Source organism: Falco naumanni, chromosome 4, assembly GCF_017639655.2.
Source record: "Falco naumanni isolate bFalNau1 chromosome 4, bFalNau1.pat, whole genome shotgun sequence".
NCBI classification, from domain to species: Eukaryota; Metazoa; Chordata; class Aves; order Falconiformes; family Falconidae; genus Falco; species Falco naumanni.
Genome location: NC_054057.1, coordinates 51,183,515 through 51,211,124, shown reverse-complemented (window position 1 = coordinate 51,211,124; position 27,610 = coordinate 51,183,515). Strand labels below are relative to the sequence as shown.

The 27,610-nt window shown below is 39.7% G+C and overlaps 1 protein-coding gene across 3 annotated transcripts in view; it reads right to left on the bottom strand.

Annotated features, from left to right (window-relative positions):
- Positions 1-27,610, bottom strand: part of DIP2C (disco interacting protein 2 homolog C) — a 325,277-nt gene that overhangs the window by 98,076 nt on the left and 199,591 nt on the right. For all 3 annotated transcript variants that reach the window (XM_040592066.1, XM_040592064.1, XM_040592065.1), the window contains 6 exons: positions 21,054-21,179; positions 20,005-20,214; positions 13,811-13,942; positions 12,332-12,451; positions 11,149-11,346; positions 1,031-1,122 (listed from right to left, as the gene is read on the bottom strand). In XM_040592066.1, coding sequence (XP_040448000.1) covers positions 1,031-1,122; positions 11,149-11,346; positions 12,332-12,451; positions 13,811-13,942; positions 20,005-20,214; positions 21,054-21,179 — 878 coding nt within the window. The remainder of the gene's footprint in view (positions 1-1,030; positions 1,123-11,148; positions 11,347-12,331; positions 12,452-13,810; positions 13,943-20,004; positions 20,215-21,053; positions 21,180-27,610) is intronic.

Here is a 27,610-nt window from a genome sequence, read left to right as displayed (position 1 = left end):
TATTTATTTGAAAAAGAAAAGTAGGAAGGACTGTCAGGTTTCATTTTAAATTTTTTTTTTCTATTTTCTTCTGGGAAGCTTTATTGCATGCTTTCACTTTTGAAGCCCTAAAAAATGTGTAATGCAAACAGGCATGTTTCTCACTTGTGGCACAAAAGGACCGAGTGAACCAACAGTCTCAGAATTACTGTCAGACCCTGGGGGAGGAAGATTTAATTCTACCCTCACAACTTCAAGCCACTACGGCAAGACTACAATTTGCATTTCTGACACATTTGTTCTGGAATATCCATTCCACAGCTTAAAGCCAACCTGGAATGGGACCTGTGGAAATTTCTGTGCATGCTTTGGCAGATAAAGGGGTAGCAGGCTTGGCCAGCCTTGAGAGATGAAGGGGTAGGTGTGTAAGTACATCATTAGCAAAATCACAGGATGTTCTTGTCACCATTTAACAACTTCAAATGTGACCTCTGTAACCCCTGCTCTCTACAGATTTCATCCACTCACCTAAATTCAGCATTTAGCAATAGCTGCATCAGAGTCAGGAACTATGAATGGAAATATCCTCCATGTTACCAGTCAGCGTAATTTATTTATTTCACTAGCTGCCAAAATGTGCTTACTTTGTTTGTCTTTGTCCTCCGCAATGCTTCTCTTGTTTCTACCATCTCCACAATGACAAAGTCATTAGTAAGTAGGTTTTTTTACCCACATGACACCTCCAGGCTCCATAAGCAAGCTTTTGCTGAACACTGCTGTTCTATGTCCAAAAATGACTTTCCATGGGAATGTTTATTGTTGATGTTGCCACAACTTCCAAGTTACTATTCAGTGAGTACCAGTGCAGGTTAGTTATTACGCAGTTCAAAACACCTGTCTGAATGATCATTCTTTTTCTAAAAGGCAGATTTCACACACACACTCCAACAGTTCATTTATTAATTCCCTCTGACCACCCAAATACCTCATTCTCTCTTAGTCAACGTGGGATCTCAATTATTAGCAATTAAAAAATCATTAACATACTCACCCTGTCTCCAGGTCGTACCATTGGTTCTTGTTTTGTGCCTAATTTATGTAGTATATTGTAAGCAACCTTCATACTTCTGGTCCAAAGTTTGCCTATTAACACAAAATTTGTGAAATTAATTTTAAAATTCTTCTTATGTTTTACCAGCTTATTAAAGAGAAAGAATACCTGAGCAATGAAAAAAAAAAAAAAAAAAAAAAGACTAGGAACATTTATAGTAGTTCTTCAACTAAACACAACACCACTACTGGGACTAGGGGAAATATTTAAATACTTATCAGAAGCTTTGTTTGAGCTTCTTTTTTTGAGAGAGCAGCATTAAAAAAAAAGAAAGAAAAAAAATAGTTTTCTTCATGGCAGAAATTTCTTACTTTGAAGAAAATTGGATCTTTGCTCCAAAAGTTAACTGTTAGAGAATGGCTGGGACATCACCAAGTCCAGACACTATCCTAGCACCCTTAGCTGTAGCAAGCTGGACAAGTTGCATTTCAGCCCAGACTGACCTCTGAGGGTGTTGCTCAAGGTTCTTGATGGCACTTCTCTCACCCCAAGCCACAAACAGAAAAAGGAAAAAGGTCCCAAGAAGCAGAGACAAAGAAAAAAAACCCCAGCAAACAGAAAACACGCCACAGCCAAAGGGGCACACAAGCAGCAGGGACCCTCTGATCCTTAGGACATCCATATGGCCGTGTTTTACTCTTAATTCTGGCCCTTCCTCGACTTAACTTGGCTTTTTCTTCTCACCTATTCCCATACTCTCGCTTCTTTCAGTTTCATTTCACTTGCTCCAGGTACCCTTCGTTTTTACTGCCTCTCCCTTGCTTCATCTCTCCAGCTCCACACTTAGTTAATCTTTACCAAGATTTCACCCCAATACTCCCTCAGTTTATCTCACCAAGACCTCATTGGCCATGTTACACGCCTTTCATTAATCTTTCAAGCGATCAGCATCTTCCAACTACAAAAGCTCTTTCAGATGGCCTTTGTTTAGAGACCTTGTTACTTCCATTTGAACAATACCGAGTGTAACAGTCCTTGTTCCTGGCTGGCCCCTAGGTACTGTCTTTAAGCAGTATTCAATCTGACAGTAACAAATCTTTAATTCATGCCCACCAATAACTTCAACGATAATAGGTTCTGACAACAGATTACCTATGGGGTTCAGCAGTTGAGGCTCCCAAACATACGGTATTGCTATTTATAACTAAGCCAAGCAGTTGTTATAGTAAATTCTTCCACATCCTGGTTATAAAATGCAATACTATCCAATTAGTTTCCAGTGCAAATCTGGTGTAAATACAAAGTACAAGGAGAAGGACAGACTTTCTTTTTTTCCTCTTAAGGGAAATGGGAAGGGTCACTGCTGCTTGTTACTGAGAAAGTACTAAATGCAATTACTTCTTATGAAAATGGTAATATTGTATCATCAAACAATGTTTTGCAAAATTTTTGTTTATCTGCAATTACTCCAGTATTTGCATGCTGAACGGCCTCGATGCTCAGAAATAAACATAACTCCATTCTGTTCCACTAGAAATTCAGCATGGATACAGGAGTATGTCTGCAGGATTAATCCTCACAGCACTATGACAGAACTACCTGCATTTGATGGAAAGAAAGTCTTTAAAAGCATCCCTGCTGCACAGTCAACACTTGAATTTGACAAGTAAGCTGGAAAAAACCAAGGATGCCTTAAGAAAGCAAATATTCTTAAAGGTTTCCAACATTAAAGTTTCAGTGGCAACAAACTTCAAAGAGCAATTAGTAATGATACAGAAAATTGGAGAATGGAAATCAAAAGCCTGGCAAAAGTTCTGAATTGCAAGAAAGAACCATCTTTACACAAAACACTTTCAAGCTTGAAATGAACATTGAATGTTTAATTGCTTTTCTGAGAGACATAAGGGGCTGCTGTGAAAAGTTCTGTCTGAGCTATAGAGATTAAATCTGTTACAAGTTTTAAATTTGCATTTATGATATTCACACTAATTTTTCACCTATTAAGTGCGCCATCTTACAATATTTTCTTCAAAATCTAAGGGCTATTCATATTAAAGTATTTAGATGCATTCTTTCAGAAGTACCCAGGTATGCAGCGCAACCATCTCCACATAAGTGATCTGAGTAAATGCAGAAATTAGGTTGTCTCAAAGACTAACTAAATTTAAAAGGGTACTTTCTAGTAAAGTTTTAAATAATTAAGTCTTCAAATACATTTTGTCATAATCCTCTTTTATTGCCAATATTTTATTTCAGCTTCTGAAACATAAGAGCATATATAATGCTGCCTCCCTAATTCCTCACCTTTCCATGTAAATACCCTTTGAACTGCACAGAAAATGCCCATAATACTTCCTAACTGTCAAAGACTTCCATTTTCTGTCACCACAGCCCTTTCCTGCTCTATTTACCTGTGCAATATCAAACTATGTTAATTAGCCAAGCTAACTGCATGTGCACATGTGTATGAAACTGTGGAAAACCAGAACAAAGAAGCTAGTTTGCATTCAGCTGGGAAGGAGCTGGAATAGACAGTCTCTCCTGAAGCCCTTAAAGCTCCATACCTTCACCCCAGCCCCTGCCTGCTCCCAGCTGCTGCTGCTGCCTCTGCTCCCGTGCAGGCAGCCCCCGTGCAGGCAGCCCCCGTGCAGGCAGCAGCAGCCACGGGCAGGCAGAGCCCACGGGGCAGCCTCGCCAGCAGGCACAGCAAAGTCCATGCGCATCTTGAACTGGATCGTGTTCAACAGGAAGCCCATAATTTTTCTTCCAGGGTATATCGCTGTGTTCCAAAAAAAATAAATAAAGGGCTACAAAAGGAGCAGTAATCCAGAAGCTGGAGGCAGGAGTGTATGAATGATCAGGGCCACATCTGTGGCTGCTGCATGGGGTACCAGCTTCTGACCAGAGGTGCACGGATCCATGCATTTATTTTGCCATCTTGGCTGCTTGCCCCCCCCCCCCCAACATCACTGACGAACACAAAGGACTTGATGACTGCAGGATAAAAGCCCTCGGTAACGGAGGATGTTACAAAGAAGGAAATCTTTGAAGTATTTCCTTCCTTGGTTCTGCCTAGGTTGCAATTCAGTGTAATTCTTCCTTTGCAAACTTGAGAGATTAGACATTGCTGGGAAAAAGCCGATTGCTAAAACCTCTCCCACAAATCCCAACGCTGCGACCTTGCTGTGACCTCCATACGGTGCCACATCTGTGCAGTGGGAGGGGGAGGCCTTGGCAAGGAGGCCAGATGTGCTTCGTCCAAGGCTTTCTCTCTGAGACAGGGCTTAGGGCTGCCAGGCCGATCCTTGTATGGGCTAAACCGTCCTCGTTACACGGGCTACAGCAGAAATCTGGCTGTCTGCGGCTGCTCACGATATGCCCTGCTGTCCTCAGCCGGAGTGCAACGAGACACTGGTCCTCCGCAGATAAACACGCTGCCATTAATCTTCTAATAAGTTAGTTGGCTTGAAAACAGGACGGCAGATGTAGGAAACTCAAGCAAGAGTTTCATTTAGCAGTGAGTGGACCAGCCGATGTTTCAGCTCAGTGCCAGAGCTCCTTTCTTCCAGCCACACTGCCGCAGCAGAAAGCTGTGGGAACTGCCAGCAGTGCTGCTGCCTCGCCGCCATTTCCCCGGGGATAGACTGGACCCCATCAGCCCTCCTCTTCCTCACCTTCCTGCCTGCATCCCCACCCCAGCACCATCCTTTACAACTGCCCTACCCGCCTCACCGGGGACAGGATTTGTCCCTGCTGGTCTCTGATCTGCTTACCAGCCATACATGAGCAGCTACTTTCTTGTATTTAAAAATGAACAAGTGGTAAAAGATCTACAGAGATAAGTCATTAGTGAGAGATCTGAGTCTCTAGTGGTGGTCCAGGCACAAGGGTACCCTCCAGAAGGAGCCTGGGCTCTGCAGACCCTGTGCTGTGTCTGCCAGTCACACACACGTTGTGGGTAACACGGGGCACTAGGTGTTTACTAGTACCTAGATGTTTAAGCACTTGAATTACCACTCAGTTTTCAGGTCACAAAACTATCTCCTAAACAAAGCAGATTGGTAGGTGCTCACAGAAGAGCTTCCCAAGTTGATTTGGGAAACAAAACCCCAACAACATCCAGTTAACACATAACTTGCTGCTACTACAATTTACAACCTTGTTCCTACCTCCCATCAAGCCGCTAATTGTGGTGCTGCTTTCCAAGATCTTGTATAACGCCATAAGATGGTAAGAAATTAAGCTTTTCTCCACATCTATCATTGCCTTACTTATAATTGCTTAAGCATTTACTGAAATAAATCTTCTTTTTCTAAAGATGACTGCATCTTCCTCAGCCACTTCTGTCACTTGCCCGGAGTGCTGCTGCCAGGCTTGCACGCCCTAGGCGCAGTGTTTATACAGGGAGGCCTTTAATGCTCTTCACATAGTTGCAAACTAAGCTGAGTGTTCCCACTGCCCAGCAAGTATCAGCAAGTACTGCTATGCCTCTGAACCCCAGCCATATCCAGCAGCCATCGTGTACACAAATATTCTCAGTAGGACAGGATGGAAAACAGCATCTCTCTGGCAGCTGTGACAAACTCTGTTAACACCTGTGTGGGGCATGTCCCTGTTCCTTTGCCGCTGGAATTTTGATTTAGTTGAACAGTAGCAACTCTACTATAGTAGCAACCACATATTTTACATTTAATTTGTATTCGGTCTTGTTCTTTTTTAAACAGTTTATTCGGAGAGCAGTATCTTTTACCAACTGAAATTTAGCAAGCTAGAGTTAAAAGCCAGTTCCATCTGGACAAGCAACACATTATGAGAGTAAAGGAAACCACCAGGTCTTAAAATCCACATAAAAAGGGATCAGTTAACAAAAATCAGATGTTTTCCACGTGGCACCGAAGTAAATGCCCTTCCTCTTCATTTGCCAATCTGTAAAGGGACTATACATTTGTGTTGAATGTAAAGAAGGTTATAAGAGAAAAGCTGTATCAGGGAGAAAACTCGAGAGAGAAAACAAACCACAGTCAAGTTCCTTATCATCTTCAGGATGCTTTTCAGAACCACACAGCACTAACTCAACAAAGCCAAACCAGTGGTTGCTTACCAATCTCCGTGCACAGCAATTGCGAGACTGCCAAAGTTTAACTGCAAATAATTTTGTCAAATATTCATTTTCTCAGGACATTTCTTATATTAAATAGAAACAAGAGTATTTATTAAAACTGGTATAAATGGCAAACTTCCTAATGCTATGCAGGTAAAGTGGCATTTTTTCTGCTTTGCAAAATAATAGTCACAGTTATGCTGCTCTGTTAGCTCTTTTTTTCATAAACCTTTTTTAGAACCATCCAAAGCAGCAAATGAAGTTGCTGCTTTTTGGGAGAAAAAAACCGAAGAAAAAGAACAAAAATATTCTGTTGCAGAGAATAAGAGGCTCCAGACATACTCAGAATTGAGGTAACCTCGCTACTACAGTGCTTGATATCCCAATCTTAATCATAGATTGTAATACAGATTTTTTAAAGTCATTTTCTGTCTTTTTATTAAAGAAATAAAGGTTTAAAGTACAAAATAATCACAAGATTGGTATCTTTGTACGGACTTGAACCATGACTATCCATACCTCTGCAAGCACTGAGTTATTTCAGATATAAGGACAATCTGGTTATGTAGCTGCTTGGTTAGGAGACACTCAGTTCCCCCTCTCCTCCTGACAATCGTGAATTCCTGGCTGAGTTGATTCTCACAGCCAGAGGACATGGGAGGAGCTGGGTCGTACACCTTGTGTAGTGTGGGTTGGGGTTGGCTATTTTCAATCTGTTAATAAGTTTCAGCCACCTCAAGGTATCTCTAGTATAAGCTAAATCACCTCTGCTAAGGCAGCATGACTTTGGCCACAAAATGTTTCCAGTTGTGTCAGAGTATTATTTTTTATTGGCAATTAATTTGAAAAAAAAATAGCATTTTTCAGGCATTTATTTCTCCACAGAATCCAAATGGATAAAGAAAAAATACTTCTCTATCCACAGCACCTCTTCTTTTTTGCTAGCCTTGCTGTCTCCAACAGGCCTCTGACATGTGAAACAATACATCAGAGCTAATGAAAATGGTTTTTAAAAAACATGACTAGAGATAGTGTTGGATAATGAAAATGAGATTCTTTGAAGCACATGTAGTTAAGTGGTACTCATTTTGTTGTTTTTAATAATGGTTAAAATAAGAAAGCTCAGAACTTGCTCATCCCAAATTACTTTCAGCTTTTTACTTTTTCCCCAGTCTTTCTGATTATTCTTAGAGTAATCATTTTAAGCAAGAAAAGTAACTGTGATAGTGTAAGTACTATATAGGATTTAACTGTCCTTTATTCACATTTTTCCTCTAAGAAATAACTAAGCACTTCATTATTAATACCAACAATACCAAAACCAGATGCCTGACTACTCTGATTAACTTTGTCTGAGCCAGAAATTGTCTTCCTCTTCCTCAGAGCACATATTAGGTTTCTAGTCAGAGTTCAGACTTACATAAAACTCAGTAAAGACATCCTTCCTTCCCATATCTCAGACATTTCAATTTATGCATATTCAGTGATTTGATTTATAAAGGGATTGTGAATAACTTAACTATGATGTTCTCCACTTAACCAAGTTCCCAGAGGAACAAAATATTTGAGAAATAAGTAATATTCAGTGTTTCATTCACCAGAAGGAGTTTAAGAGTTTTGAGTACATTAAATAAAGATTACAACTGAGGCACTGAGAAGAACTTCAAGAACTGAGGCAAACCACTTCAAAAACTTGCTTGAAAAAAAGATGAAGTCTACAAGTGCAGGTATTCGTTTCTTCTATCTACAGTAATTTGAGACACATGGAGGAAAACAGTCCTGACATGCTATGAAGACAATAAGCTCAAAAAACATGCTAAAAAAGACACAGGAGATGTAAGGCATTACAGATTAGATGAATTCCTGAAGAGGAATGGGAAGGCAGAGATGATTTTAAGCAACAGCTGAAAGAATAACTTCTTTAAACTAGTTCTCTTTATGGCACAACAGCATATCATGATCTAGAGCACTCACCACTTAAATCCACACCAACAGTATCATACCCACATCAGCCGCTGTTAGGTAGGGCAATTTATTCCAATAAATCACACAAAGTAGTCTTACCACACCAACCTACCAGTGTCTGTCATGGCATATCGTAGCTTGGCCATTCATCTGACCACTCTCAGACATGTCTGGGCAAGACAGCAGAAGAGTTGTGAGGAAGGTTTTGGAGAAAGAGAATTTTGAAGACTCTCAGAGAGCTCCTTTTCAGCATGCAAGGCCACCAAGGGGAAGTATGAAAGCATCCTGGAGAGATGCAACAGGCCAACACTGCATTTTTCAGGGCCAGAGAGAGCCTGCTGTAAGAATCAAGACCAAGGTGACAGATGGGATGAGACTTCACCATGTAGATGCAGCAAAAGGTCTGCATTTGAAAAGATTTGCTCCCAAAATAACCTGCGAGGTTTGGACACAGAACAGCTGTAACAAAAGTAAAATGTCCAGGTTGTGTACGATACTCAAGCTACAGCCTGAGTATCGGGCAGTATGGCAATATTGCCTACGTGATCCACAAAGGAGGAGATAAATATGCTTGAAGTTATGAGAATAAGTTACTCCTACTCAGAGGGGCTATGACCCAGCTGACAGCTGGAGACACTCCTGGAATCCAGTTTGCAAAGATGAAAGAAGTCTGGAATAAGCAGGCAAACCTGCAATTCATCCATGCAGAGACAAGAAACTGGAGAAGATGCTGTGTATGAAAAAAGTAATGACCAAAAGACATCATGTAGAAACCTCCTCTTAACCAGAAAGTTGGAGGATGAATGAAGAGGATTTCCATGAAGACATGAGAGAGTGTGAGACTGAAGCTGAAAGAGTAAACAGAGGTAAGATATTCAAAAAGAGTTGTATAGTGACCATCTAGGTAACATGTCAAAGACTGAACCTCTAGAAACTTAGAATTATTCTTCAAACTCCTGAATATCTCTCAAACAGTGAACATACGAAAATTCCTGGTAATAGTGTTTACTTAAATTGGCAAAGAACCTAAAATTAACTGTGAGATACAAACTCAGAAGCTACCAAAAGACTTCAATGTTGATATTTTAAAGTTTTGGTCATCTGATCATAGCATGCACACAAGGAAATTAAGTGTCATATTAATACCATGTGGTAGAATTATGGAATAAGCTCACCTTTTCAAAAGTTTATTACCTACTGGGGCCAGTGGAAATATGCACAAGGATAAAAATTAATGAATAAAAGTGTCTTTGCTGAGTTTAAGCCTTAATGTCTATTAATATTCAAGTTTTAAAAAATGCCATGCCCACGATTGCTAGAAAATACTAGACATGAAAGATGGACTAGCCACAGCAAAATCATTTATAAAGACACAAATAAAATGGCAGGTGGCTGTAAAGTTTATGATATTTCAAAGCAGCTGTCATTTAAGAAAACTGCCATGGCACATTGAGTGGACATTTCCCATGAGGAAGAATGTCAGCTTGAAATCTAGCTAGCAGAGAAGAATTCACTGAATCTCTTACAAATGTTTTGGTTTGTAACATCTTTTATCAATTAAAAAAAAAGAAAAGACAAAAGAACTGATTTTTTCTGAACTCAGGAAACTACAGAAAGGCCAAATGGAAGCAATGAGAACATGAGTTTTAGTCCCATTTTTCTCAGAATTTGGACAATTCAGATGAGGGGTTGGGAAAGAGTTATGTTAGAAGCAGGCTAGGTGGCTCCATGAGCCACATGGATGAGTTCCTCAGGTTGATTTGCTCAGCCTACAGCCCTTTGGGCAAAGCAGGACATATGCTCAGACTCTCTGGACAGAATCCCATATTCAGGAAAATGGTCTGACTCTCACTAACATCTTAATTTCTTTTCCTGTCCAATTTATTTAGGCCATTCAGTAGATGATATGAATTGCTCTTCCACAAGCATGTAATTGTAAACTCAAAATTCTTCTCTAGTTCCGAGTAAATGTCCTTAAGGAAGAAAAAGCATTGATCAATGGTGAATCATAGGTTTGCCTCCTAATTTAAGTAACTTCTTTACTCCGAGTACCTGAAGGGAAAATGTTTCATGCATGACCTTCAGTTGCAAAGGTTCTGTTATGCTTTGAAAGCCTTTAACTACATGTGCAATGCCAAACTTGCAGCAGACATCTTTCTGGCCAGGGACCATCACTCAATCTGATTGCTGAGCAGAAAGGAGCATTCAGCACTGAACAAAACAGGCAAACCTCTATATCACAGCATGTGAAAACACTCTCTGCACAGAACTCTAGGCCCCTGAGAAGGTAGAAATAAATAAAAAAACCAGAATAAATTCTTACATCCATATGAAAAAACATACATAAATACTCCAACTTGCTTTCAAAGTTGGATGGTTATTCATAACAACTCCTTTGAACATTTCCCAAATGGCCCCTGAACATCTCAAAATTAGAATATATTTGTCAGAGGTATCCTTATGTTTATTTTTATTTGGTCTTTCTTGATTGCAATAGATTGTCAGGCAGTACCTGTTGAATTATATCAACATACCAAAGATCACACTGAAATATATCCTGGCAAATCTATTTCAGGGGGTATATTTACTAGCTGTACTATGTATCAGGAGGAATAATTCAAAACACACTTACTAGAGTGTCAGTAGAACATAGGAAAAAGTCCTATTTTAATTTCTTCAGGAAGCTGGTGAGTTTTGTATACCAGGTTCTGCTTTTGCAGAACAAAGCCTGGGCAATATCCAAGGGCAATGGATTTAGAAATTAATCTTCAGGAAAATCTTCTCTAGGATGTATTTAAAAAGTGGTCTTAATTTATAATCTGTGATTCCATGGGTATATGTACTCAGCTCTTTTCCTATTTGTGAAATAAATCATACTGTAACATCTTGGCAATCCATCAGACACCAAGAGCTTCAGAATCATCTTACCTTACTCAGAAATGGAACAGATGAATCCTTAGAGGGCTTTTTTCACTTTGTATTTATGCATTTACTATACCTGCGGACACTGTACACAATATATAAAAGCACAAGGAGTTTGAAGAGCACTCACCGTAAGTGAGAATATACAGTGGTTTTCCATTAGTATCCATAGTGGTTAGGCAAGGAGCTTTCGGTGAGATGGTGCCCCATCGCTGCAAAGCTGCTTCCAGAGAAGGCGGCCAATTTGTAACCACACCTAATTGTTCCCCACGCATAGCCAACATCTGAGCTCCTTCTGGCTTTGGCTGGTTTGGATCTGGCTGTTGAACTTATGATTATGAAAAGATATACAGTTACCATGTAAATTCTATACCTTGTGTACACCTGTGTAACCAAGAGAATAAGTTACCTTTGCAAAATATCCTGAAAATAATGTTAGAAGGTATTGAGAAGCAACACAGAAATACAACAGAATAATTAACTTTTAACTTTAAGAGAGATGAAGCAACTGAAACATCTCAGGAATGCACGTGCTTATCCTTACACTAGCTCTACAAGCAGGGAAAGAAACTGCTGAGGCAGCATGCATATATTTATCTCTGAAATAATCAACTATCTTTATTCCTAAATAGGGATGGAGAATACTTCTTCCTGGCAAAAACACAGTAATGAGATGAAACTGCAGAACTACTGAAAAAATGTACTTTAACAAGTCATCAGTAACAGACCGATTTAAGTCATGCTCTGTTACCAAACTTTGTTATAAACTACAATGAAGACTATTTAAATCTCCACATCCTGGCAGATCTTAATTCTCAAAGCTCCTTAAAAAAAAACCAAAAAAAACCCCAAAACAAGCAAACAAAAAAAAACCAGAAAAGAAAAATTCCTTCATTGACTTTATCCTTGTTTCTATCTTACATTTAGTTCATTTTTTTCAATGCTTCTCTGTTACACAAAGGATGTGTAAAACATTTAACATGCTCCCTCACTAATAGTTTTTCTCATATTGGTGTTCAAAAGCAATGGCTGTAACCCACAGCTGAATGTTCATAAAGCAAAGCTTCCCTCCACTCCCTTCTGTTGTTTCTTTGCAAGCAGAACCAGGAGCTGAGCAAACAAGAGAGACTTTTGACTCTACAGCACTACATCCAAGCTCACTACGAACAGATTCAACTAAATACCGATGCTTTTTGGTACTTGCCAATACAGGGAAGGCTTACTTGGCTTTCTAGAAAGTCAATCTATGAGACAAACATTTTACAGAGTTTTAATAAGAGATCCCCAAACCTTTTGAAAAACAGTCATTTTACCTTCTAACAATTCCTCAAAGTCATCTACAAAGAACTCTCGTAATGGTGGTCGTTTGGGCCGTTTTAGTGTATTGACCAGCTGCTGAATCTTTGCTGACACTCTGCTGCTCACTGGTACTCCTGCAGGACAGGGATCAATGGAGACATCAGTCGACTGCTATGCTGAACGCCACCAGATGTTAAGTGGGGTAAGAAAAGGTCTAGGACTGCAAGGCCACCACCACTACAGTTTCATGCCATACCGTGACTCAAGTATTCAACATTAAGACATAAGATCATTTCAGCAAAAAAGAACAATGACGCCTAGAGTTTAAATAAAAAACAGTACAACAATGTCAGAGTGAGGTTGCAAAATTAAGAGGGGAAATGGCACATAGACTGAGGGAGAGAAGCACAGTGAAAAACCCCTCCCTACAGCCAATACCAGTAACCTTACAGAACTCTTCCCTAAGCATTGGCAGTGGTCAGTGAGAAGATGGGCAGTGGCTCTCCCCATGATCACTGGCCATACCGATATTGTCTGACTAGACTGCAGCTCAGCGAGGAGTATGGGTAATAGGCTCTGGCCCATCATTCACTCTGGTTTGCTCTTTACACTGTAGTGGACGCCTGTCCCATATCCACATGAAACATGGTTCACATCTTTGTGTTACTTCAGCATGAGACTGTATTCTCTGAACATCCCTACAGCCAATCCCACCAGCCAGCAATCTCCAAAGGGAGGCATGCGTGCCCATACAGCATTTTGAAAAACACAATTCTGGTTAGGAGTATGGGGCAAGGGGCACTTTTATAATATAATCCCATCAATCACCTCCCCTTTCTTTTTCCCCAGTCGAGAGCAAAGCCTCTGCAACATTCATGACAACTGTTCCTGAACTAATGGCTTTCTGTCACTGCATTGCAGGAATTTCAGCTTCCTACCCTTCCACAAGGTTGGCTCCAAAACTTTTACCAAGTGTTTTTTAGAGCTGAAGCTGCTAAGTTTGGATGTGATACACTTGGTCAACAATTCCACACCCTGCTGAAATATTGTTTAGTAAGTTTTAGAAAAGAGGAGCAGTAAATAAGAAAGGGTTTACAAATAACTGTTTTTCAAAAAAAACCAAAAAACAAAACTCAGAAAATAAAACTTCAAACACATCACTTTTCAAGATGTAGCCATCCTACCATGTCACGTTCTTTGTAATTTAAAAAACATACTAGCTGTAAACAGGCAGCATGATAAAAGCAGATGTAAAGAGATTCACTGCTTTCTTTTGCTGAACAATTTCTGTGGGGAGTCAGCTCTGCTGATCAAGAAATATTTCTCTGTCGGCTTTATTTATACCAGTTTGGTTTAGGACTGTAAAGATGCTGCAACTTTGTACATGTTTATAGGTGAAAAGTGCCCAGAAGAAACAAAGAACAGATGCATACAGTAACCACTAAAAATGTTACGATACTCAAAAAAACCTCCAGTTTTGCTTTGTGACATACCATCACCAGTCTCCATAAGTTCAGCATTTCCATACTTTGGTGCCACTCGTGCTGTTGATCCTTGTGGTCTTTCTACTTGTATTGAGTGTTCTGAGGTGTAAGTGGTAACATCTGGAGGGGCAGAATGATTTTCTGTGAAAAACAAGGTAAAAGGTTTAACCATGAACCTCTAGTGTTGAAGAGCTGAAAAGCAAAGGGGAAAGGACACCATTTGATTTTTTTCCCCCAACATCTGAACGAGTGTTATTAATGCACAAAATGAATGTATAAAACTATAATGTACAGCATGATTTTCATAAATAAAGCTTCCACTGATTAAACCAGGGGCTGTATATCTGCAATCATGTAAGCAATAGGCTAAAAAAATGATACAATTAGGTTGTAGGTTCTCCACTGACATTTAATTTTATACTAAGCTAAAGCTTGTGAACAGCTTCAAATAGAAAAGATGCCAACAAATATACTTCTGATATATTATTGCGTAGGTTTTCTAAATAAAAAGAACACAGCATGTTGTCAATCACTTGCAAGTGTCAATACAGATCAGTTTTATAAGCTCTGTATTCTGTATGTGCCAATTTTTGTTAAGAAAGGAATTTATTCATATATATTAGGAAAAAAATCAATCACAGCAGAGTTGAAATCCAGGAGAAAGAAATAAAATTTAAAGAAACATGAACTTTGCATTCTGCATGGACACTTGCTTGTCCACTATTTTTAGACAGAGTTATTTTAATTCTTCCGCATTACAAAGACTTGCCTTCCAGAAGGCAAACACAATTTGGTCTGACTCATGCCAGCACTGCTAAACAATTCCACAGAGCTAATCTTTCTCTTTCATAGCCTGATAACTCAGCATGCTACCACAGTTTGTTTTCCCGTGTTTTCAAGTCTGAGTCTGTATTACCTACGTATTTGTACTATTTTTATGGGTTGTCTCATAATTTTTTTCCAGGTTTTTATCAGCATTAGAGTAGGTGGAGATAAATACCATGAGCAAATAACAACTTCTCTTTCGATTGACATAAATGATCCCCAGCAGCCTCCGAGACACAAAAGAAGGTAGGTCTTCATTCTGCTGCCACTGAAGTGAAGAGGAATGCTCTCTGTTTTACAGTAGGGTAAGACTCTTTAAAAAGGCAACAATTCTGGGAAAACTTCATCTTGTTCTAATACTATTTTCAAGATGTGTTTTTTAATAAGTATGTCCTACAAGCATTACGGTGACATAACTCTACTAAAACACCAACTTCTACAGAAAATTTCACCTCAAATGTAATTATAAAGCATTTTCATGAGTCTTGAGCTTTGGATCACTGTAATCCTTGTGCATTCAGTCCCAAATTCATGCACCATCAACACACACAACTAATTTTTATTGCTACACGTACAGTAACAGGATGCTGTATTAGATGCTTATTTTGCATACTTCTCATTTAAAGGTGGCATTTGACAATCATCATGAAAAAGTAAGACATGACATTAATGTTTGTATTCATGAACATCATAAGGACTCAGCCTTATCACTCAATCACAGTATGTGGTTGAGGAAAACACAGGACGCTTTTATCGTGCAACTCAGAAACACCTCGCAACCTGCAAATGTCCCATTGAGCCTTTTGATTTTGATCACATCCACTGTTATCATTTTACTGTAACAAACATGTTATATTGTGCTGTAAGTGACCAATGGAAGTATAATAGCTTGGACGATGAAGCTTATGCTGGTAATTGTTTGAATAATGCTGTCATTTTAGATGTCTTGTCATTATCAACCATGTTAGACTTAGCACAGTTTTAGCCCTTTCTTGCTAAGTAGCAAGAGCTTTTTATAGATCATGATTGAACTATTCAATAAGTAAATTAAAAATGCTGATGTTTATCTTTTTATTTTTTACTTATAATGCAGTTTGGCTATGCAAATAGGAGAGATCATGACTAAGAAAATAATTGTACTTAGTCAGCTATTAGCTATTAGTAACATGAGAAAGTATTTTTAAAGTTAGCTATAATTGTTTACATCTTCCCAGTGAAGTATTTCCATCTTTTCAGACTTTACAAGGCAAATTAAATTGGAGTTAAAGTATCCTCTTTCAGATTTTAGCACTGAGATGATATTTTTTTTAATGCATGGGAGAGAAGATACATGATCCAAAGCACCACAGAGCAGAGGTGCTCTCCCTTCTGATGTATACCTTTGAAGCCAAATACTTCTTTGTAACACATGGTGCTGGGTAGGGAGAAACAACATGAGAAAGACATTTCCTGCTCTTTAGTAAAAGGGCATCCTTTTGAACAAGCAGCACTGGCAATTGAAATCACCTAGAAGAAACTCCCTTCCCTAGGTGGCCCCCACTGGCTAGCCAGAGAGTGGGGTTTTAGCCCCCTGGCTGCCCATTCGCTGTTTAAATTTCCATTAAGAACTCTTATCCAGCAGAAGAGGAACATTCAGGTTTGTCTTGCCATATTCCTTTAAAGTATCTGCTTAACAGATGTCTTATCATGGCAGTATCTACAGCTGCAAGTTTCAACCATCACATTCACAAATCCTCAGTTGGTTCCCTTCTCAGAGGCAGGTTTGGAGAAATGAGAGTCATACCAACAAAAATTTAGTCTGAATGACTTCTAAAGGAAAAGATAATTGTTATGTGAAATGTACCCTTTTTTGTATAGAACAATCATTCCAGGTTTAGACCATGGACACAATTGGTACAGAGCTGGTTGGTCTTGTCAGGTAACTTGAAGCATGGTTTGAGCTTTAGTTAAGAAGAACGATCCTGACACATCTGTTGACTAAGAAGTAGAAACTGTGACAGCTGCATGACTTCAAAGCATTTCCTCCATCAAACATACATATTTGCATCACCTCCTCTTCCCATCTCTTCCAATATTCTTGCATTAGAAGATCACAGACAGAACAGCTGCTTCCAGTTAAGGCGCTCCGCATTTCTGCCACTGCAGTGAGATAATTCACCCATTTCACGAAAATCAGAAAGAACCAACAAAGCAGAGCACATTCACATAGGGATAGAGCATGTGCAATTGACAGACCCCCATGTATGAGGAGGAGCCAAGAGGTGGGGGAATATTTTCAGTGGAAGCTTGGAAGCACACGAGCACCACGTATTTGAAAAGTCTCCGGGAACTCAAAAAGCATTTCTGCAATACTATACTTGAAGAAAATGCAGCTTTTTCTCCCAAACAAGCTGGCTCTTCTCATTGTTAGGGGAGGGAAATCCAGAGTCAGAGCTGTAGCTTCTTCCATCAGTTAGGTTCCTGCCATACTGAAGTCCAGGTGACAGGATTTTAAACTAGTCCCCTGTATTAGGAGTTAATATTCCCCCTCAGAAGACAAGAATTTTAAGGTTGTCTGAGAATTCTCAGTCATGCTTTATGGCACATGTTTTTATATTTACTTAATAAGAAATCTATGTAGCCTTTAATGTGGATAAAAGCCTTTGATTTTTAAACAGAAACATATTTGAAGCATATAAAAGAAACATTAAATGCATCTACAGGATCAACATTTTGTAGTGAGATGTTTATATCAACTTACAATGATAGGTAAGTGCCATATGATTTTCATTACATGAACTTCGGGATGTGCTTCCTCTCCTTGATTTTTATATACATATAGGTCCAAAACATATAATACAGACAAACGAAAGCACAGATGCCGGAGCATCTTAAAGCTGAGAATAAACATTTAAAGGATATCTATCCTAAACTAGAACTTTGGCCACAATAAAGCAGCAGCAGGCAAATTAAATGAACAGTACAACATAAAAAGCATATAATAGCTAATGCAAATTATCTAAACGATCCACAAAGCTGAACTCTGCTTATATTATAGCCAAGGCCTTTTATCAAATCCCTTCCCAGAACTGCATTACAGTAAACTGGAAAAATCTCCCTTTGATTCTGTGATGCACTCTGGAGGTCAAATCCTAGTGGATATCAGAATGGAGGGGATTTATTGGTTATCATTAAAGGTCTTTCTTGTTGCCCCTTAAATTTGTATTTATCAGAATTGGTATCTTCAGAGCGTGCCAATACGTCCTTGCATATTTACAGATGATTTCTCTCTTGCAGGCCGATCGGTCCCTGGAGAACAACTCCTGGACCAAAAAAACATCAAGCCATGGGAATACATGTTCTTTGTGATCAAGAACAAATTGTTTCCAGTAGCTGAAGAGGTTCAGAGAACAGGATTATTGTTCTCCCTTGCCTTCTCCCCTACCAAAGAGGATTATTCATCTATGATCACTGGTACACTGCCTCTAAAAGAGCAAGGCTATCTGTGGGAATACTTGAAATTTATTACCTCTTAGAAAACAATTATATGCAAAATCCACCTTCTTGGATTGAAAAAGAATATAAAAGAGCCATTTAATTTCAAATTCTAACAGAAAACAGCTCACCCATGAAGAAATACATCCTATAGTTACCATCTATGCAGCTTCTCTTACATTTCCAGTTATTTTAGCAACAATGACTGATGGTAACCTTAAGATCACAATCTCTGTTAGCAGATATCACTCATATTTTGTATCCAAATGACCTTTACACTACTATATCACAACTACTGTCCAACTAGAGATGTAATTTAAAGTATCTTATTGTCAGAACAAATAAAAATACGCATACGCTGAGATAAGCTTAACTGTTTCCTTCAGAGGAGAAATCTTTCTAGTCAACAAGGCAAAATAAAACAAGTAAAACAAGTAGTATTCTTCCTCTTCTACAGAATACTGCCATCTTAATTTAGCTCTATAAATGCTGTATTATTTACTGCAAACTCAGTGATTACAAAAGGAGACTTACTGTGCCAGATTTAAAATTACTGAAATGTCACATTATAAAGAAGCTATATTTAAAGACACATTAAGACTTGGTGTGTGAGTAATGTAACCTTTCAGAGTTTGGATAAATTTAATTCTCTATGCTATAATTTCCTCTAGCATTTCATGATGAAGTCACAGAAAATAACCAAATGCAATGATTAATGTGTTCAGAAGTGTATGTGTTTCTAAAACAAGGTTCTAAGCTATTCATTTAGCATGAATTTAAGAATACAATACAAATCCTCCCCCTGACTGCAATCCAGCAATTCCAGACCATGGTGAACGGACTACTTATCTGAAAATACAGGTGTTACATCAAGCTATACTCATAACAAAAAAAAAAAAAAAGGATGCAGACTACTGTTCCAGCACATAAAATCAGGAACATTTAAGAAGCTTCATGTATCTTTCTATATACTTGAAAAGGAATGATCAGTTGAGGAACAGTCGTGCAAAACTGCATTTCATATGTGTAGTAGAACAGTAGTGAAGTAGTGAGGTTGCTTTATCTGTTCCAATATAGATTCCAACAGATTTTCAGTGAGACAACTCAAAATACACAGCCCCAGCGAGAATGCACCCAAAGCAGATGCCTCGTATGATGAACAGTTACTGGAGAATGAAGGGAAAACAAGCCTTGCTTTCCACATGCCTAATCGAATAGCTGCCTCATTTTAATGAAGACTAATGTCAATGGCACAATACTCAGAAATAATTAATGTCTGTGAAGCTTAGCCCTAATGGAAATAAAGCTCTGACTTCCTAGGATCTTTCCAAAGGATAAAAACAAACAGCTAATAATAACAGCTCCCTTCTCTGAAGGTATATAATAGTCCTTCCCAAGGACTATAATAGCTAGATATCCCAGCCCAAGTATTTTAGATTCAATTAAGGGCAGAAAAAACATACATTTAAGAGGACCTACTGTTAACAGAATTATCAAAAATCACTCAAGCTATGTAATTAAAGTGGTGCAGCAGTTGGGGAAACTCAGGCAAGCAACCCCTAATGCTGCATGCACTGATTTTTCTTAATGATGGATTCTACAGAGACCTTTTTAGTGCTAAATAATGGAAGTCATGCAACTGCATGTTTTAAGATATTTGGCAGCCAATACCTAGACCCTGTTTGGCACAACCTAAGTCTACCTCTAAATCTAAATTGCTACTTTTTTTCTTCCCGTCCTGAAATAAGAACATAGGGCTATCTCTCCATATAACATGGGTAAACAAAAAAGGAAAAGAAAAAGCACATGAAAGACTTCTGTAAGATTTCATAAGGTAATAACAGCTGAACGTGAAAGTCAAAATTCATGTTAATTGGATATGCTCAAAACATCCATATACTAACCTATATGCGTCTGAGCCATAACATCAGCTAGTCTGTGTGCAGCACCACTGCCTCCACTTTGTGTCGAGGAGGATGAAGTGGTTGACGTGGTAGAGCCATGGATCGCTTGACTGATCCAATGTTCCATGTTTATACTCCCCTGACTTGAGGTGGGAGTTCCCTGGGAGTCGCCCTGTACGGAGCCTTCATCTTCTGAACCAGAAGAAGTATCTAGTAATTAAAAACAGCCTGTTAAAGTGCAGTACTTTGGGGATTTCTTAATAGAAATAAGGCATGTTGGTATTACAGGTTTAAAGATAAGTGTCATTAAGAAAAGCTCACGAAGGTACACAAACTTAGTAAGAAAAGCCTGTAATACTGAAAGCCCTGACATGAAGTCAAATGCTAACTGTGCACTGAGAGAGCTTTCCTGTTGTAGGGCCATGGCTCCTGTATTGTACAAAAATAAGATTGCAAAGGAGTCTTCCTTTATAAAGTGGCTTGAGAATATTCTGAAGATCTCCAGCCGTGTATTAATAGTACAGAATATCCAAAATACTTTCCCAAGCTCATTCCACAAAGTCTGTGAAACACTTTCCCAATTGTAGGAAGTCCACCCCTCAGTGAGAAATGGAGTCCCATCTGGATTCAGTGAGAATGGAAATGCATGAGATGTGGGGCATTTTCAGTCTAGTAGGTAAAAGAGCAGATAACTTTGAAAAGGAATGGCATGGCTAATTGTAAAGACAATGTTACATTACAGTGTTAGGGAATAAACCAGAAACTTGAAAGCTTTGACTCAAATAAAAGAAGACAAGCTGGCCATAGTTAGGTCTTCATAAGACCAGAAGGACCAATGCAACCTGAGATACCACCAAGGGCAAAAGCAATCATGCCAAGTGCCCCGGCTGACTTTCCAACCGTTCAGTTCACCTTCTCTTCAAGCTTACCTCAAGGCTCAGTGTGTCTCAAATGGTATTTCCATTTCTACCTACGCAGGCAGATTCTTAGTTCGTAGCAGCATAAAGAACCGTTTCTAACATAGTCATAAACTACACAGAGATGCTCACCTGGAGGTGTATAGGCATCCATTGATGTCTGCACCACCAACGAACGTCGTTTCGAGGGCATGGGGACTGCCATTTTCCTTTCTTTATGTTTAGCGAGGGCTGCCTGAACTGCTTCTGTGTGGACATCTAGAAGGAAAGAGAGATTTCAAGATAGCGTTCAGTCAGAAATGAGCCATTTGTTTGTGCATTCAGGTACGTTGTATGCCAGCTAGGCTGACAACACATATTTAACCACGAAAGGTCAGGAACGCACAGCATCTCAGAGGAACTGCATGAGCTCTCTTCATTGTAGAAAAACCAGCTATAGTGAAAAGTGCTGTACCAACAAACAAGCCCTTTGAGCTGTATGCTATTTCCAGAACAGTGATGCACTATTTGAGGAGCAGGAACGCCGCTTCCCCAGAGCAAATCTCTGTTTAACCAAGAGCTGTTACTTCAGCAACCATTCATTACTGTTTTCAGTGGAAGTGTGGTGCATTAACATTTCCCATTTTTTATGTGAATGAGGTTTCCAATTTACACTAAAGTCACACAGACTAAGCAAACAGGAACACTTGCTTGCAAAGTAGTAAGAGGTATGTGAAATGTCACAACAGAAACGGTAGCAGGTCCCCCATTCCCAAATCCTCCTCCTGCCTCTGTCACTTGGCATCATCCACAGAAAAATAAGTATTAGGTAGGGTTGGCCTACGGTGGAATGAGAAGTAAAAGCACCCTGAGCACTGGCCTGGTGCTACACAGCTCACACCAGCCCACTCCAAAGCATCCAACAAATCCTGTCCCTGTGGGGACATCCCCATCCCCAGTGAAGAGCTTCTCTACCTTTCATATATATATATATATTTATATATTTGTCTGCCTCCCAAAGTTTGGAAAAGGCCATTTATCATGTCTAAAAGATGCCAGTGACATGTTTTGATAAGGACTTTGTTTTGTGCAAATTATTTAATTACTACCATAACTACACATTGAAGTAAGACTGCCTTTAATTTACCATCTTGCACTGTTTGTCTGCGTATTTCTATGGCTTTGGGACAAGGCGCACATGAGGAGACTGTATGCAAAACTCATGGCAGGCAACAAAAGTCACTTGTGGTTAAAGAAGCTGCCACATATTGACCATCTGGTACACAACTGGAAGCACATTAGATGTTGCCTTTTAACCAGTCACTGCTAGTCAGCTGTAGAAACTGCAGCTAGTTGTGTGCATGATTTAGCTTTTCCCGTTTGTAAAGTAGGAGCATAGTGAAGCAGGTTTAATCCAGAGTGATCCCACTTCTACTGCTGCTGAAACTGTTTGAAGACCACCCTTGCAGGCTGTGTTGGCAGTACGTAGCCTGTTTCCTACTCCTGTGTCAATGTGGTGGCAGCTCTGAATGGGCAATGTTCCCCAACAAAAGTAACAGGAAAGAGAAGAGTATACGTATCTTTATTTAAAGATGTGTTGGTCGGATCACATCAGCATAAACAACTTGTAAGTAACAACTGGGAAGGATGACTAGAAGCATTAGATGATACACTCTGCTGATAAGCTGCAATGTCTCATTTTGCATAATGGTGTTCCCTATCTTCTGCCAAGGTTTAAACACTTTTTAGTGGAAAGACTGCAGGGAAGAGTAAGTCTAAGAAAAAGAATGTTATCAGCTGTTCCTCCGAGTTGGTTTTTTGCTTTGTTTTAAATCATGAAGAGGATTTGCACGTCGGTGAAAGCAAAGTAAGAAAAGCAAACAGCAAAGCTGGAAAAGCATACTCAAAAGAGCCGTGTGGTTGATCGACCACAAAGGAGGGAAACTGCGATGCTAACCAGAAAGCAATTTCTATCCTGTCAAGCCACTATTTTAAAGTAGAAGAGTTAAGGTCTTTCTTATAATTAAAACCTGATGAAAAGTTTATGTAAAAAGAATCATCAGCCTAAGAAAATAATCTAAGTTCTAACAGTATGTCCCCAAGATAAATTCCTACCTGCTCACTCCACACCAATGCCAATAATGTATACAGGACCGAACATGCTCACTAATAGTTTGTGTTTCTTATCCAACAGGGTAAATTCTTGGTTTTCCTTCAAAGGATAGCAATTAGATATCAATCAGTAAAAAATGAGTTTTCCCTTTAAAAAAAAATCCCAAACTCTACAGCAATTTTGGGAAGAGCATAATTTTTGCTGATCAAGAAAGAAGGAACTGTACGTATATTACTGTACTTAGGCGTGGTTTTTACCCTAAGTGTCAGGAGGGAGATGAGCTGTAACTCAAATTCTTCCGAAGTTTTTTAAAGGAGGACAGCTGACAGAAAATCATTATTAAAATGCTTAGTGACAGCTGGACATTGAATCATAACTTGTGAATTCTTTGATTTCTTTTTGGTGCTTTTTTGATGTAAGAAGGTAAACTCATCAGTTTAAAAAAAACAAAACACACACTCTGCAGGGTTTTGATTTTCAAATGAGACCACAGGAGTCCAGGAATTGAATTGTTTTCTTAATAAAGCACATTCCTGATATGTTTATTTCTAATGGGTTACTGTGGAATAAACCAAACCATAGATTCCTAAAAAAAACCAACACAACAAAACCCCACAGGAAAGCAAAAACAATGGAAAAGATAAGAAACTGAAAAAACATAGGGAAGCCGACTGGGGAGAAGGAACATGCACACCTGCTTCCAGCCCAGCCTGCAAGGTCAACTATTCTGAAGGCATTACTCAGAGTATGGAGGCTACCAAAAAACCCAGGACACATATCTGGAAAAGGCTGAGGACAGACAGTCCAGAGATGGTCCTGGGACTATGAACAAGAGCTTATAGGCTTTTTTTTTTTTTTTTGGTGGGGTGGTGGTGGGGTGGGGAAGGCAGCAAAAACAGTCAAGCTTGGATAAAAAAGTCTTTTTACAATGTTCTCTCCCAGGAATAAAACTCTTGGCTAAACCAAGTGTCTCTAAGCATAGCAAAACAGGCTAATGATGAGGTAAAGAATGAATAATAGCCAATGTAGTTTGTATGGTCTTCTTTTTGAATGAAAGCCTATTGATGGGTTCTGAAGATGCTCTTCAACCTATTTTGAATGTCTTGTACAGAGTTGGACTTGCTAAGCTTTGAATGAACAGCATTCAAGCCATTCATACCTAGAGGCTAAGTCCCAAAGTATATTGAAAAATCTGGAGAGATGAGGGAAAGCCAGATGGGTATTTACGAATTGCACTAGACAACACCACCTATCCTGTCACCACAGCAAGGTAGAAACAGTAAGTAGGTTTGTTCCCACCAAATATCAGCTTCAGGTATGCACTTGCCATACACATCCTTTGCTTTCCTCTAGGCTCTAGCTTTGCTTTTCCGTTCTACAAGTGGACTTTGCTGATGTATCATAAGGAATGTTAACCAAAACAGAACTAAGAACCTCTTTTCCTACTTTTATGAAGTATGGATTCAAACCCACACTGAAACATCCATTCCTCACCAAAAGGTGACTGGTGATCTGCGTCTCATCAATGTGAGCAAGAGCATGGCAGCTCTTTGCCTTTATCTTGGTGAAAGATGGGCTACGGAGCCCATCAGAATGTATGTGACCCACTCTCTCCCACTGCTTGCCCACAATCTGTCCCTAGCGGCTACTGAAAAAATGCAACGAGACTTGTAATAGGAATTTATACAACGGTAACTGGAAGCTCCTTGTTCACTAAAGGAAGGAAACCACATTTGTGATACACACTGGGACAAAGTACAATGAGGGTAAGAAGACATATCCAGGTTCCCTCAGGACAGAAAACTGCTTATCCCCCTGAATCCTATTTGTATTCTCCACATATCACACAGAGCATCAGTTTAGAACACCACATTAGAATTTCAAACTGTCTCTGGCAGGGTGATGCCCCTTGTCTTGCAGGTCTGACAAAAGTGTCTGAACTGTCTTCTCAATCTACCCTGGCACACTCAGGCTAACTGAATTCATCATATTGTGATTGAGCACTGCTTTAAAATACAGATTTCTTGTTAAATTTTCCTGAGAAAACCTGTTCAAGTATGAAGATTTTGTCCAGAAATGCCACAGAGTTAGGAGCTATCATTAAAAAAAAAAAAAAAGCCGCAACCCCCCGATGTGTCCTCTCTTTCCTCACCGTGTGGCACGCTACAATTTCCCACCTACTATAAACTTCTGATAGAGTTTCAAACACAGATATACCTTGATGTAGTTGCACTCAAGCCTTCTGAAAAAGTCCCAGGTCTTAGTGGAAAGAATATACTTTTAGGCGAAATATTCTTTCATGTAGGAGTCTGTGACATCCTAACTACCCTGTTACAGCTGATAAAACCACTGCAGGTCCTGACCCTTCAAAGTACGCCTATAGGTAACAAAACCTTTATACTCTTCCCACCTGGCTTTTCCACAAAAGTCTCAATGGAAAATCTAGGGGATAGAGTGATGATATTTTATTATATTGGTAGCAGGAACCAACGTGCAGTTCCTTATCTGCTGTTGTCCACTGTTTTAGGTTGGCCAACTGTTCGTTGAATCCAATTTATGAGTTTGTACTCAAGGAATCCATAAATGGGGAAGAATAAAGCAAATGCTTGGGAAAGCTAATCGCTCAGCTTGTGCTACTGCAATCAACCTGGCGTTCAGTAATCAACCTGACACGTATTTCTTACAGGCTGCCTGATAATACTTAGCACACTTCAGACAAAACAGCTCTGTTCCCAGTCTTTTGTCTGTTGCATTCCAGAATTTTTATTTGTTTATTCTCTCCCTTTACCTTCTATGACAGGATAGAGAGGGCGAGCATACTTCTGGGAGCAAAGCCAGTAAGTAAAATACAAAAATCTGGAACTTAAAAAAAAAAGCAGCACATGATAGAAAGGTGGTTTCCCTTCAAAGATTTAACAATCTATTAAACAAGAGATGAGGCCTCAAAACAAAGGGTAGAGAAATTAAAACTGGCATAGAGAATGATGGTACATAAGCTCAGACTCCCCGAGTGATGGCCCATGGGTTTGGCCATTGCACTCCATAATCCGAAACTCTCATCCATTGCAAACAGAGGTAAATCACTCATTCCATCAGCAGGACAAATTGCCCAGCTTTCCCAGGAGGGGCTCTGCTTAGCGCAGTCCCTCTTTTCATCTGGTTTATCTCATAACTTGGCACACTGTTGTGCTCCTTGTTTAACTGAAAAGGCTTAGGAAAAAAACCCAACCCACTAACAGACGTTACTACACAGCACCAACTCGATACGGACACCATGTTCTCCAGCGTCTTTCCCCTCTTTATCTCTCAGTGTGATCCAATGGCTGTATGATCAACACTGGTGCATTTGATTGTCCATGGAAAAGACGACAAGCCCACCTCTCTGTTTCTGTGGAACAAAGTGATGTCCTACCTGCGCTGGTATGCTGCTTCGATGTGATCTTCCCTGGCACAACAAACCGGCAAGAGACAGGAGATGGTGGTCAGTACACAGCCCAGCCAGAGGGATGAACCCGTGCTCAGAGACTGCTCTTTTTAAACACGTGGTGACATGTGAGGGAGCAACCTACTCTCAAGATGAAGAACTGGGTGACAGAGGTTGTTTGGGGGAGAACTGTATTAACTGCCAATAGGTGCGCAGTGTTCAATGGTTAAATAATAATGCTCAGAAATACAGAAGCAAACACTGCTAATTACAGGTTGCTCACACTGTTGACTCCTTGTTCACAGTGTTCTTTGACCATTTATTCCCTATGCTGTTGAAGACCTGGAACCTAATCCTCTTTTCACAGGGGGACACAACAATTCTTTATCCAGTCAGAAGTTGGGTTGGCACACAGAAAGAGAGGCTGTCCAGGAATTTTAGTCTGGTTTGTACTGGTTCTGGGATAAGACAAGTCTTCTGAACTTTTACTGAAGTCTTTTCTGGAGAACATACTTTCTCTCCTCCTTGCACAAACACGTGTACTTAGAAAAAGTGGTGACTTTGCTCTATGACAAGCTGTCCTCTCCTAGCCCATTACTTTGGGGGAGACAGTACGTATGATCCTTCTAGGCTCCAATGAACTCCACAAGCAAATCAGCCTTCCTTTCCTGAAGCAAGAAAGCAACTGTGTGATGAACAAGGTCACCCATTTCCTGGTCCACATATGGAGCCACGCTGTGGTATCTCGTGTTTCTCTACAGCTGCCAGAAGAGCACTCTTCTGAAGTGTGCATCCTCATTTGGCATGGAGCATAACCCTGATGTGCCCTTCCCCTTACACCCCATGAACAGGGATGCCCCGTTCCTTACTTGGGCCAGACAGAGTGTCCTGGAAAGCTCTGAACTGTAACGGAGACATTTGAAATATGCTGCATATTCCTAGTCCTCCCACAGACTTCTGCAGCTTTTAGCAGCATGAGTTTGCTCCTTTTTGTTCAGCTCTTACTTTTTAAAAAACAAAAACATATTCAAAAATTACAGTTGCCTTCTTTCTCAGTGTGGAGGGGTTGTTAATTTTTTTTTCCTATATAAGTTTAACATGCCTCAGTGGCTCCCTTTATTCAGCATTAGCTGCATTTGCTCCATAGGCATGTCAAACACTCAACGTATTGTA